Source organism: Dendrobium catenatum, unplaced genomic scaffold, assembly GCF_001605985.2.
Source record: "Dendrobium catenatum unplaced genomic scaffold, ASM160598v2 fragScaff_scaffold_1263, whole genome shotgun sequence".
NCBI classification, from domain to species: domain Eukaryota; kingdom Viridiplantae; phylum Streptophyta; class Magnoliopsida; order Asparagales; family Orchidaceae; genus Dendrobium; species Dendrobium catenatum.
Window position 1 is genome coordinate 574,635 of NW_021319725.1, and position 14,688 is coordinate 589,322.

The following is a 14,688-nucleotide window of genomic DNA, read 5'->3' on the forward strand; positions in this document are numbered from 1 at the left end:
TTTAGGCTGATCAAGTAATAACAATATGTATTTGAATTTGATTATTCATACATAAAACAGAATTGGATTTCTAACAGAAAAAGTGCAAGTTTTGAGCAACTCAGATCTTCAGATGTAGTTCACAGAGGATAACAATTACAAAAATGCTATGAACTAATGAAACTAAACCAGGAAAAGTTGGAAGACGAGGTGGCCTTAAGGAAAAATAATACTCGAATAAATGATATTTTCACATCAGCTGTGATTTCCAAGCAGGTTTACACTGGTAACCATCAAATAATACTTTCCTGTGCTTCGAAGCTAACCAAATATATCTTCTGTCATAAATAGTCTTTGGCTTTCACTTGCAGCGTCGGAAGGGAACTGAAATTGTTCATAATTTAGCTGTCTGGCTGCTTCATATAAAGAAATCCCAACACTAACAGAGAGGTTAAGACATCGAACGTAGGTGTCAACCATTGGAATGCGAATGGTGCCTCCGCCCATCCCTTCGCTGCTGCAGTCAAGTAAGGTTTCAGGTGGAAGTCCACAAGTTTCAGATCCAAATACGAGCCAGTCACCTCGCTTGTATGAGAAGTCCTATAAAAAAAATGGACGACAAGGAAAACATTAGATCTCGATAGAATTATTTGAAGTGCGATTGATTGGCATGTTTAAGCAGTGGAGGCTCTTATGAAGTGAACTTAGAAATTAGAATAGTTGGTAATGATTATGCATAGCAGAATTTAGTTTTAAGTAGAAAAGAAAGTTCACATTCTTGTAGTCCGATTGGTCTTGTAACTTGTGCGATCGGAGCTGCGATTTATTTTACTTCAGACGTAAATTTAAAAAAAGAGAGCGTTGGACCGGTCCAGCCGGTCCACGCGGGACCGGCTCAAGCGGAAGGGTTCCGTCTCTTCCTGTATGAGCGACCGAGCCGCCAAAGCCAACGAAGCATTTTAGGAAGGATTTTTGAGGGATTTGGGAGAAACATTTGAATGTAAGGACTGTTTAGGGATTTCCTTTTGAATTGATACTTTAAATAGTTTGTTTTCCTAGGATTAGGGTATCTTGAATTTGGCTCAAATTTGATCTCTCTTAGATTTAGGTTATCTTTTGGGCTTTAGCAGCGTCTAGAGATTTGGGAGAGATCGATCCTCCTCGAATAGAGGATCAATTGTATCTTGCTATTTTTCATTTCCTTTTCATCAAATCATACAAATTATCTACTGTTTTCGAGGTTTGTGCTTATTTTTTTGAAGAATTCTCGCTGTTTTCCGAAGATTGATAGTAAATACTTGAGATCTACAAGTGTTTTCTATCAAATTGGTATCAAAGCAGATTTTGGGACTGTTTGGGGGAGTTTTCAGAGAAAATATGATGCGGACATCCAACCGTCCATGCCAATCCGAGGAGCTGAAGATCGATGACCGAGATCACTTTGCTTTATTTTCGTTTATTAAGTGTATTTTAATTTAGTTTTGCAATTTCTCATTTTACCCTCTTGTTTTATGTAAGCCCAAGGGGCGAATGTGTCTTTTAATTTCTCTTGAGGCCTATATATAGAGGCCCCTTCTCTTGTATTTGGAGGATGGATTATTGATAATGGAAAATTTTATTTTCGTGTTGATCTCTTAGTGAGTTCAGAAGGATCTCTTTGTGAGTTCCGACTTTCCCAAGATCTCTTTGTGAATTCTTGAGGAGAGTTTCGCGGATCTCTTTGTGAGTTCCAAGATTCTCAAGATCTCTATGTGAGTTCTTGAGGAGAGTTTCGCGGATCTCTTTGTGAGTTCTGAGATTCTCAAGATCTCTTCGTGAGTTCTTGAGGAGAGTTTCGTGGATCTCTGTGTGAGTTCTGACATTCCTACAATCTCCTTTGAGATCTTGAAGTTTAAGAGCGTGAGGTTAGAAATTCCAAGATTTCCCCAAACTTCTCATCCTCTACCAAGCTCGGGCTTTTCCTCCCCAAGTTCTCCTTGCCGCCGGCCCGTCCAGAAATTCACCCGCCGGCCATCCCTTAGGTCGACGCCCACCAACCCCCACCTCCCCCTCTCTTCCTCCTTGGAATAAAGAAATTTCTTAATTAGGAGAGGCTCACAATTAATTTTTGAATTTGAATTACCATTAATTACTCCTTAAATTAGTCCCTCCAATTAAGCCAATAACCATTAATTTAAATCTGAAATTTAATTTCGGATTTAAATCAATTAATCATTTAATCCTCACAATTAATGACAATTCAAATTCAAAATTTGAATCGAATTAGCATTAATTACTCCTTAAATTCGTCCCTCCAATTAAGCCAATAACCATTAATTTAAATCTGAAATTTAATTTCAGATTTAAATCAATTAATCATTTAATCCTCCCAATTAATGACAATTCAAATTCAAATTTTGAATTTGAATTAGCTTTAATTACTCCTTAATTTCAGATTTCGATTCTCTCTCCCCAAATTGATTTGGGCTTTAATTAATCTTGCCACCTAGGCAAGTATATGGCATTTACGTTTCACATCAAAATAGGGGCTGAATTTTAATCAAAAGGGGGCTGTTTTGCTGTTTTTGGAATCGAGATTCAGATTTTTTAGTCCAACAAAGATCAGGATATCGATGGTGGCCAAAAAATGGATGTGTTGGAGGAACGCCTGGAAGGGGAAATCGAACATTTGAAAACTGAAATTTCATATCTCCACGCTCAACTTTCAGGTGTCAAAAGTCAAATTTCAGCCATCCACGAGAAGATGGATGAAAATTTTCTAGACTGGGGAGATGTTGAAGAAGTTGCTCGAGAGCCAATCCAAAATGGTGTCGTCAAAGGAGAGAGAAGCCTCCAGCAAACCAGAAAGCGAGGAAAACTCTAATCCAACAAGTTAAAGGGAAGATCATGAGGTGGTGACTCGAAAGGGAGAAGAAAGAATACCTCTCCTAGAGCCTACTCCTAGGGAGGAGCCAGGAAAAGGGTATGAGGAAAGGCATGAGGAAGTAGGGCAAGAATGAAGATGTGCTGATTTAGATAGGAGAGGGGTGAGATTGGAAAGAGAAATGTGTATTTATGACCAAAGGGGGGCTGAATTTGAAAGGGAAGGTGTTTGTTATTATTCAAGGGGTGCTGAATTTGAGAGGAGAATATAGGAGTTTGATGAAAGGCTGGAATGATTGGGACACTTGGGGGGAACCACCCCCTTGGGGAAGGGGAAGTTATGAAGGGAACAGAGGGAGCGGAGGCGATCTGAGGGTGAGGAAGCTGAAGATGCTTATTTTTTAGAGAGAGGATGCCCATGGTGGATCTACAAGGTGAAAAGTTACTTTACCGTCAACAAGTTGACGGATGGGGAGAGCTGATTAGTCGGGATGTGCTTGGAAGGGAAAGCTTTAGCATGGTACCTCCATCTTTGTCTCAAATCCTTCAACATATTCAATTTAATTGATAGTGTTAAATCTCAACCCTCAGCTCCCTCATAGATCCAATGACTACAAAGATAGATCCGTGGGAAGCCTTCTAGAAATACATTGAGTACCTTCCATAACTAGACATCTGATTTAGGAAGGAATTTATTTCAACAATTATTAATTATTGATGTTGAACATTATAGCTAATAGTCCTCCTTAGAAATAGCTTATCTAGTTTGTTACAAGTTTCTCTAGAATATTCTATAGATGGGTTATATATGTATGCATTGTAGGTATGCATTGTAGTAGGGAAAGCTCATTGAATGATATAATATACTCTTTGAAGCTTTTGAAGCTTTCTTCTTTTTCTTCCCTGGATTGGGAAAACCGAAATCCTTCTTGCAAGTCGAGTCTTCCGACAATCCACTACATCAGTTGGTATCAGAGCCTGGAGCTTGTGAAGATCGATGGACTGCGGAATAAGGTCGCTTGTCGACGACGATCGAAGCCGCAGAATAAGATTGGCGGTCGACGACGATCGACGCCAAGGAAGGTGGGCTGTCGACGATGCTCGAAGCCGGATCGCCTTCTACCAAGCTCAATCGAATGAATCTCTCGATCGGGTAAACAAAAACCTCGATCGGATTAGAGAAAACCTTCGGGCAATAAGGAAGATGAGAATGTCGTCGGCAACCATACCGAGGCATTCATCTTCTTCGCTCTCCTTGTCTGCTCCTCGCAAACGCCATCAGTCCCGCAATTCTCCCAGCATCGTTGACGATGACCCTCCGCTCGAGCTCCCGCTGCGATGGCGCGACCCTCCTCCGTTTCATTGCCAGATTCGTATTCCCGAACCTCCATTTTCGTCCATTTCCACCACCGCCGTTGATTCAAACCATCGCTCAAGTGGCGATCCGAGAACCTACACTTGCTTTAGTTCACCCAAACTGGCAGATCCGCCTGAGGACATTCCCATACCCGGCATTCAACCCAATCCGCCATTGCTGGCCGCACAGACAGAGCTTCCCCTCTGCTTTTCCTCAATCCAGCTCAATGATGCTCTCATACCCGTGGACCGAGCAGAACCACAACTCGACGTCGATTCCAACTACATCATCGATCCTCCGGCAATTTCGTCACGGCGACCCCTAACCCTCTCCGAGAGGGACAATGCGGACTTATCTCGGCGGCCGCGCACCAAGGAGATCGCCTCCAGGTATTTGTCCTCATACTCTTCATCTTCGGCAACTACCTCCACTTCGTACTCTTCCAACACCACTATCTCCTCGTCATCATCCAACCTTTGTTCCCGGCGATTTCCTTCACCTTTCCACAACCATCGGCCGTCGACGCCATAGACATTTTCGCAATGTGTGGCCTCTATGAGGTCTCAGTCCGTGGATCGAACCCGTCCCTCTTCTCCCCACCCAGATCCCCGTGGCGCTTTGACAGCAGAGGGATCGGAAGCTGAGAGGGCCCTCTGCACAACCACCCAGAGCCTTTCCGTCTCCTTCCAGGGTCAATCCTTCTTCTATCATACCAGCAAGGCCAAGGCGGGCTCCATGACCCTTCCCGGAAGCCAACACCAGATCGCCGGCGGCCCACTACTGGAGATATTGCGGCAGGAAGTTCCACTGCTGCCAGATTGGATCATTCCGAGGACTCGAACGCCTTGGATCACCACCATCGCGGAGGGACAATGCGGACTTATCTCGACGGCCGCACACCAAGGAGATCGCCTCCATGTGTGCAAATAACTGATGTGCAGTCCACTGACAAAGCTTATTCACTACAATGCTCACAAGATATTCGACAAGATGTAAATAAGGGCTGGGATTTCAAATTTGAGCTGTCAGGCTCTGCTTACGGGAGCAAAGAAAATATGAAACTTACATATTATGGCCCCAATACCACTATTGAGGAGCAAGGAATCAAGGAGCTCGACATGAGGCCTGGCGGTATTTCTTCTCTCTTCCATATTATTGATCTCAAGGGCAAGGACAAAGAGTTTGTTATGTAGTGGCTTGATTTAAAGCCAAGCTTTAGTGTTCAATATATTGGATTAAGCAGATGGGACAAGCATGTAGGATATAAAAATATCACTATATTGCCCCTGACTCAACATCACACTAGTCTTTGGAGCCAAGTTGGTTGCATAGAGTATCAAGTGGAGAGTGGTAAGGAGTTTGCAATCCTTGACATTAATAATGATGGCCTTGGTAAATGGGAACTACCGAATTTTCTGGAGAGCTGGGACTTTTCTAATGTAATGTTTATTGTTGGTGCTGAAAGAAAGATTGTTCCCACTCATAAAGTTATTTTGAATGCTTATGGTGACTTCTCTATCAATTCTTCTAGTGAAATAATGAGCAGCAAATCCAACGAAGTTGATGTCAGTAATGGTGCAGAGAGAATTGGAGATCTTTCTTCATTTGATGAAATTGAGCACAAGGTTCATCACTTGGATTGGGGGAAGCCTTTTCATGTGGTAACTTTAAAGTCCGCATTCAAAGTCTTCGATCCAGGAATTTGTTGCCACCCTACCTCCAATCTAATTAACGAGCCTCGAACCGAGTCGAGCTCTTTTTACGCAAGGGGAGAATGATGTGGAACATTACAGCTAATAGTCCTCCTTAGGAATAGCTTATCTAGTTTGTTACAAGTTTCTCTAGAATATTCTATAGATGGGTTATATATGTATGCATTGTAGTAGGGAAAGCTCATTGAATGATATAATATACTCTTTGAAGCTTTTGAAGCTTTCTTCTTCTTCTTCCCTGGATTGGGAAAACCAAAATCCTTCTTGCAGTCTTCCGACGATCCACTACATCAATTATTCTGCAGTTATTTATTTCTTCATTAAACCTCTTGTATAGATGTATAAATAAGGAGCATATTGTATAATAAAGTAAGTTTTTTTCTCTTAAATTACTAGTTTTAACAGATAGTTTCAAGACAGCTCATCAAAGGAAGAAACTTATTGGTAATGTATAAGAAAAATACAATAAAATCCCCTTGTGCTATAGTCACATAAGTAGAACAACAATTTCACTCAATTCCTCCACAAAAGCATGTTATCCATTAAATTAGGGAGTGAAATTTCGATTGTGGGCAAAGTTTCTTTCAAATTCAATGGATTTTGAAGATGACAGAGAGTTGAATGATGCGGGCAAAGATTTTGAACATAAGTGGCCTCTACGAGGGGCGATGAAGGTTGGGGACACGCATCAAAATCTCGATCATTTTATTGAAGTGAGCTTCCATTAGGTGGAAGTGCTCCATGGACACGTGCTTAAGCATTTATTGTTCCTGCAAAGGCTTATCATTGTTAGATGAAGCTTATCCTTTTGCAATCCATGCCGACCCTTTTTCCTCCTAGGACCCATGCACCTTATGATGTCAGAACCCAATGAGGTTTGTAATATCACAATAGTGATATTACTCAACACATGAATTAGAGAAAATGGGCAAGCTAAGAATAATGATAAGAAAGTAAAGCGTCATATAAATATAAATAAAAAGGAGGGCTGCTGAGTAGATATGGTCTCTGTATAGAGATAATAAATACAAGCGTTAAACAACAATATATTTCTTTGAATTCAAAGACATTATAACAACAATGTAAAGAACATATAACAAATTCAAAAAATCAACATCATAGAAGAAAAAGGACACAAAAACCGGCCGATTACAATAGCTCACGGTACAATTTTCAACATTAAACCAATCCTAAACACTTTTAGTACTTTTATTTTACTTGCATTAAACCAATTGGTCTAAACCTTTATTAAACCCAAAAACGGTTCATATAAACCCCTATAAATGGATCCCAAATGCTGTAATTCAATTCAGGAAATGAAATTTCTACTCTTCCTCTTTTCTATTCTTCTTTTCTTCTTTTCTTCTTCTTAGGAGTCTACAACTACTCTAAAATTGCATTTTCCCTTCTTGGCCATCCAGAAGCTTATCAAATAGCTGCTCTCATTGAGACTAACCTCCATCAATTCTCTGCAAGAACCTGTCCACAGGCCATCCTTCCATTCACAATACATTCTCTATCAGCCGGCCAATCTGAACACACATCTTTTTCAATCCGCCAAGCTACTCTTTGCACAGCATTCACACGCAATTATGCAGTCCGGCCAGCTCTCCATCACCTTCATCAAATTCAGCAATCCTAGCAACTTCAGCAATCCCTCCACGCCGACTCCAGCGACATGGATTACGTAACCTTAATAGTCTATGCACACTAATTGGCCACCACCTTCCCGCCATCAAGATCCTTCTTCCTCCGCCGGAATTCTTGGATCTACCGGCCTATTTCCTACTCCATAGCCGACTCCCTCTACTCAAGGTTTTCCTTATCTTAAAACCATGAAAATAGAATTTCCTCGCTTTAATGGATCCGATGTGGAAACATGGATCTTTAAAGCACATGATTACTTTGATTTTCATAATACTCCTGAATGTCACCGCATTAAAATCGCTTCTTTTCATCTGGAAGGTTCGATAGCTACTTGGTACCAAAGGTTACGAATTAAAGGTCAAATTATTTCTTGGCCCGGTTTTATGTTATCCTTACAATAAAGATTTCACATTTCTTCTTATAAAGATTTACATGAAAATCTTTCCAAGTTAACTCAACAATAATTTTTAGAGTACCAGACAATTTTTAAAAAACTTGCGTTTAAAATTATCAATTTATTCAAGTCAACCTAATGCAGGACAAAGTAAATTGATCATGCATGTAGAGATTTATGCTATGGAATAAATAAAAACAGCAAATTTAAACTCCAATGAAATTTATCAAGACAAGAAATTTAGGCAACTCAACTACGCAAGAAAACAAGAAACTTGACTAGTAGCGACATTCACAATTTAAAGGGAGTAAAGTAATTAAAACTCTAAGAACATGGGTAGCTAGAGTCCCACTTTTAATTTAGGATTAGTTGCAAATGAAGTCTGAAGTTCTTGATTAAGAAAGTAGACTAAGCAGATTAGTTGCTACACTTGTTTGATGCTACTTCGGAGGGGAGAATAAGATATCTAGGCTAAACAATAAATAAGAAGAGATGTAAGACACTTATCTTGTTTGGACGTTGAACAAAGTGTTGACAAAGAGGCCAATAACTCCCTTGGTTGACAACGACTTTTGCTGAATCTCTGAAAGGAATCCTCTATGGTGACTTCGGAGGACAACGTTTATTGATTTAATTGTTTTGAGAAGGGAGAATGCTGTTTGGAGTGTTAGTGGAGGCTAAAGGGATGGTGGAGGGTCTAATGGAGGAGCATGGAGTTTTCTAATGACTGGAAAAAGAGTGAGGATTAGTTTTGGCTGTTTTGGGAATGGGATATAGTGGAAAACGTGGTTTAGTGACTGTTGGGAAAAGTAGGCAGCAGGTTTGGGGGGGTTGGAAGGTTATGTGGCTTTTATTTATTAGGGAAATGAAGAGGGGCTTTGGGAAAGTTAAAAGACAGCATATTAACTTTTGGGAAAAGGTTTTGGAGAATACGAAGAGGCTTGTATTTAATAGGGAAATGAAGAGGGGCTTTGGAAAAGTTAAAAGACACGGTACTTTAACTTTTGGGAAAAAGTTTTGGAGAATACGAAGAGGCTTGTATTTAATAGGGAAATGAAGATAGGCTTTGGGAAAGTTAAAAGACAGCCCTTTAACTTTTGGGAAAAAGTTCTGGAGAATATGAAGAGGTACAAAGTGACTTTACAACTTCTAATGAGGATGTAAAGACAGAATTTTGTTGGTTGTTGGGAGAGAAATTTCAGTAGTTTTTGGAAGAGGAAGGGTCACCAAAGTGGAGTATGGGTGATTGGTTACTAGCACTAGGAGGGAGGGTCAACGGAGGGTTGTTGGTGAGGTTAGAAGGCTTCAGACAGCATGTTTCCAAGCAGAAAATTGCTGCAGTGGTTTGGGAACACCGACTAAGAGTAGGGGAAGGGTTCGGTTAGGAGCTAGGAAGGAGATGGAGGGACTTGAGAACAAGGATAAAACCAGCCAACGGGTTGTTGGGTACTTCACACTCACACCACTAAACTAATTTTTACCAAGCTACTTAGAAAGAAGAAAAACTAAGCTCCAAAGGTAAAAACGTTTTCAGCATTCATTAACCAAATTACAAAGGATGAGGGCTCCTATATATAAGCCCAACAAGACCAAAATACCCTTGGTCACCAAACATAACATCCCCTCACATGGGGTAAAATAGGAAATAAAACAGCACAAATCCAAAAGATCAAATAAAACAAACTACATATACAGCAACTCAATCACGGCTACTGGTCTCCGATCTCGACGACGATAAACTTTCCATGATTAGATGTCCTCATCACAACCCCTATTAGCTTCATTTCCGGACTTAAACAAGAACCACATAGGGAACTCTTACTTATACATTCTTCTTCTCTTTTAAATGCAATTAAACTTGCTAGATGTCATGAATCTAAAATTCAAGATTTTTTTTTCACTACCACCCTCACATTGACTTAATATATCATTCTCCATCCATCCAAATATTCAGTATTCAATCTCAACACCTAGATAAAGATCTTAAACTACCTTAAAATCTTTTAGAAAAATATATAGATACCCTTAGTCAACATCTACCTTCTCCTATTTCCACGTTATTACACCAATTTCAACACTTATTTAACCTACCACAAGGGTTACCATGACCACACACCATCAATGATGGTATTCATCTTCCATGTTTATCTAAACTTGTTAACATCCTTTTTGTTATCCACATTTTCAAAAAAATGTGATCAAACAATTGATTTAAAAAATGCTACAATCTGGCATTATTCATCAGAGTCATAGTCATTTTTCAAGCGTTTATGTCTATGTTATAAAGCCCTTAACGCACTTACGGTTAAAGATAAATTTCTTATTCCAATGATGGAAGAACTATTACATTAACTCTATGGAGCCTCATTTTGTTTTTTCTACAATTGACCTTCGTTTCAAATATCATCAAGTTCATATGCTCCCAAAGGATATACATAAATTTGTGTTTTGTACCCACAATGGCCCACATGAATTCGTAGTTACGCCTTTTAGCTTAACAAATGATCCTTTCGTCTTTCAAGCCTTAATGAAAAGTTTTTAATTCACTTCTTCGAAAATTTGTCATTATTTTTTTAATGATATTCTCATCTACAGTCCTACCTTTGGCCTTCATTTTGATCATCTTCTTCTTGTCTTTCAATATTTAATGTCAAAATAGTTTTCTCTTAAACTAAACAAATGTCAATTTTGTCAAACCTCCATTGAGTATCTTAATCATATTGTCTCCTCTGATAGCATCCAACCCAAACCTAAGAAAATTGATGTTATGACTACATGGCCAGTCCCTTCATCTTCGTGACATCTTTGCTCTTTTTTTAGGATTAGCAACAAAGCCCTACATGGGGTCCTGGTTGGGTACCCATGCTTTATTCGAACGGGCTTCGCCCACCCATGATTACTTTTGGGATGTCGTACCCACCTATACCCACTCACTTTCCATGCTTTTTGAACGCAGTCTGCCATGGATTGATGGCCTTAAGGCTTGTTTCCCTTTGCTCTGATTGCAAACTTTCAAGCCGCATATCAGAATTTACCATAGTCGCAGCGTGGTTATGTGAAGCATACTACGTAGTGAGGATTGTAGTAATATAAGATATATGGTGATTAGCAATATAAATCGATTTATCCCCAGATGTTGAGTCCTATACCCACCCACAAGGCCATGGGCGTACCCATACCCATTAGGTATGGGTGGGTACATGGGTGGGTACATGGGTATGAGTACCCAATGCAGGGCTCTGATTAGCAAGCTATTACCATCATATTATCAACAAATATGCTTCCATTACATCCCTCTTCAATAATTTACTCAAGTAAGACTTTTTCAATGGAACGATTCTGACTTTGCTGCTTTTAACAATCTCAAATTAGCAATGACTATCACCCACGTTTTATCCTTACCATATTTTTTTCAAACAATTTTGATGTGAAATAACATGCGATGGAAACGAAAACTGCTTGCGGATTTTAATATAAGATTTTAAAGCTTTGCTAGTTATAGAATTAATGCTTACCCAAGTTAGATTTTCAGTATCAATTCAAGATTAAGTAAAGCATGCGGTTAAAACTAGATTAACGGGACAATCTCAAATTGACAACATAGAATTAAAGAGTAATGCTATGGGGAGAAACAATAATCCACAATTAACAAATAGAACTCTCACCTTGGGTCTCTCACTCACTCTCTTGTTGGTGGCACTTTAATGGAGGAAAATTGAGATCAACCGAGCGATGCCACTAGGAGACAAATGGCGCACAAAAGCGTAGTCCGTTGGAGCGATAGCCGATGGCGGGTAGTCCATGGGATGACCAGTGAGCATCTAACGTCTTATCCTTTCTTCCTTGACGGTTATGGTGGGGGCTAAGAGGCAAATGCATGAAATCTGAAATAAAGTTCAGATTTTAGTGGTTTAGGAGAGGGATTTAATTTGAATTTCAAATTAATCCGAGGGAGAGAGGGGTGGCAATGGGGAGAAGCTTTGGGCTGATTTTGTGGTGTTCATATGTCATTTGGAAGGAGAAAGAGGCCCACTACCGGCGGGTTGCTGCTGCAGGCCGGCGGCTAGGTAATCCAGAGGAAGGGGGCGGCGGCAGTGAGCAAGGGAGGGGAAGAGGAAGGAAAATTTAGGGATTCAGGGAGTGAATTCCAATCTCCGACAAATGCTTCAACCGGATCTCCACGACGACGAATCGATCACAAGAAATAAAGAAAAAAAAATGGTAGAACAAGAAGATCTAAAACTCACAAAGAGATCTAGCTTCTCCTATGAACTCACTAAGAGATCGAGGAGGGTGAACTCACAAAGAGATCATACGTGGCAAATAATTTTCATTCATCAAAACTAAAAACTATTACAAGAGAAGGGCCATATAAATAGGCCTCACAATGACAAAGAAAAACGAAAGACTAAAATGCCCCTTGGGCTACAATAGCAACTAACCACCCATAAGGGCAAAAACGGAAAAAAAAACACAAAATCAAGTAAACAACTACATAAAATGACTCAAAATAAACTCATGATCGTAGCCGTCGATCTCCGGCATCTCCTGATGGTACACGTGTCGAAAATGCTGACGATGTCCTCATCAAATTTATTATTGAAGCTGATGCTTCAAACGTCAGAATTGGAGATATTTTGCTGCAAAACAATCACCGTATCTCTTTCTTTAGTAAAAAACTAAACACTACTATCTCAATCATCTAACTATTTGCTATCACCGAAGTTGTTTATAAATGGCGTTAACATATATTATGCACTTAGTTCATTATTAATATAAAATCATAAAAACTTACGTGATCCTCAAACATAAATCCTCCAAACTCCTGACCAACAATATTCTTTTCACAAACTCTTATGTTTTAACTTCACCATAGAATAGAAACGCGATAAAATCAAAACAGTTGTCGATTCCTTATCTAGATTGCCTAAGGATAGGGTGACTTGTCCTTCCTTTCTTTTTCCACTCACTAATTTTTCTTTTTCCTAGATCAAAGATTTAAAAAATAAAACTCTTACATCTCCCGATAACCTTCAGCTTATTTCTCAACTAGCGAAAAGTGAACTCTCTCATTCATATTATCAAATTGGGGATAATATTCTTTATTGTCAAGGTTGTATCTATATCCATAAGACATCTTAACTCAAAAATAAAGTAATCGCGAAATTTCATTCTACACCTCTTGTCGGTCATCAGGGTATTCTTAAAACTATCACACAAATCTCTGCTATTTTTTATTGGTCAGGTCTCAATAAAGATGTTACTGACTTCGTTAGTTAATGTCTTATATGTCAAGAAATCAAAATCTCTACTTTGCCCCCCTACTGGTCTCTTAACGCATTTACCTGTACAATTACAAATTTGGGAAGATTTACTATAGATTTCATTACTGGTCTACCTAGATCAAAAGGGTACACTACTATTCTGGTTGTAAGTGAATGTTTGTCTAAATATGCCCGTTTTGGCCCCTTAACTCCAAACTATTCCACATCTCGAGTGGTTGAATTTTTGCCAATATGGTCGTTAGATTGCAAGATTTTTCTAAAACTATTTTCTCATACTGAGATAGCATTTTTTAAGTAATTTCTAGCGTCGTCTTTTTAACCCAAATAGTACTACACTTCACTACAATACTACATATCAATCTCAAACTGACGGCCAAATAGAGGTTCTCAGTCTATGTTTAGAATAATATATGTGTGCCTATACCTCCATCACTCCGAGGTTATGGTCTATATTCATTTATTGGGCTAAATTGTGATATAATACTTCTTTACACGCTGTTATTTAGATGTCCCCTTATCAAACTCTATATTGCAAATTACCACCATCAATTCCATCATACATCCTTGGTACTTCGGACATTGACGTTGTTGATACTCTATTAACAAACCGTGAAACCCTTTTACATCAGCTCCGTCAAAAAATGCCTTAGGCCCAACATCATATGAAATTAATGGTCGATCGTAATCCTTGTGATTTAAAATTATTCATAGGTTATGGTCAAACACCAACTGTTCCTCAAAATTCAGTCGTCAATCTTACACATTCTAAACCAACCAAACAATAGTTCGAACCTTTTTCCATTCAAGCTATTATAAGTCCCATGGCCTACCAACTTTCACTACCTCCCAAAAGCAAAATCCACCTAGTATTCAATAATTTTGTGCTCAAACCTTTTAAAGGTGATCATCCATAACCACTTGTTGGCTCAAGAAAAATGGCACAAGTGCACGAATCCCGCTTTGCAGCCGTAGGATTCCATTTTCCTTAAGTCAGATTGAAATTAACCAGATTTCCCCTGAGGTTAGTGTCAGGGTTTATAGATCTGAGGTTCTTACTTTCTATGAGCGCAAGCACTCATAGTTAATTACCCCTCTTACTACATAAGAGAGAACTCTCGATTAATGATGAAATAATTTTTAGTTATTTTTTTAGTCTCAATTGTGGGGAAGATGAAGGTAAACCCGATCAAGATCTCATAGTTCCGTCGTCCCAGGTATATCGTAGGTTTCAGTCTACCAACACTAACAATCATTGACCATAGTGTCCAGGAAATCTGATTAGCAGCCATGGGTTGCCTCCTCTCAGGGATCCCGAGTAGACTGAAGTGGTTAAGTGTGAATCTTAGTTTGATTTAATTTGGGTTAGGGCTTATTACTTCCTTAGAAGTTGCCCGTTAATTTATTTAGTTTGGGGCTTACGACTCCATTAGGAGTTGCCCGGATAGTTTTTTT

The 14,688-nt window shown here is 39.3% G+C and overlaps 1 protein-coding gene across 2 annotated transcripts in view; it reads right to left on the reverse strand.

Annotated features, from left to right (window-relative positions):
* Positions 1-7: 7 nt before the first annotated feature.
* The window catches only part of LOC110106253 (putative tRNA (cytidine(34)-2'-O)-methyltransferase), a 24,412-nt gene continuing 9,731 nt past the window's right edge, over positions 8-14,688 (reverse strand). For both annotated transcript variants that reach the window (XM_020836082.2, XM_028699362.1), the window contains exon 7: positions 8-579. In XM_020836082.2, the coding sequence (XP_020691741.1) occupies positions 301-579 (279 nt within the window). In that variant the 3' untranslated portion in view covers positions 8-300. The remainder of the gene's footprint in view (positions 580-14,688) is intronic.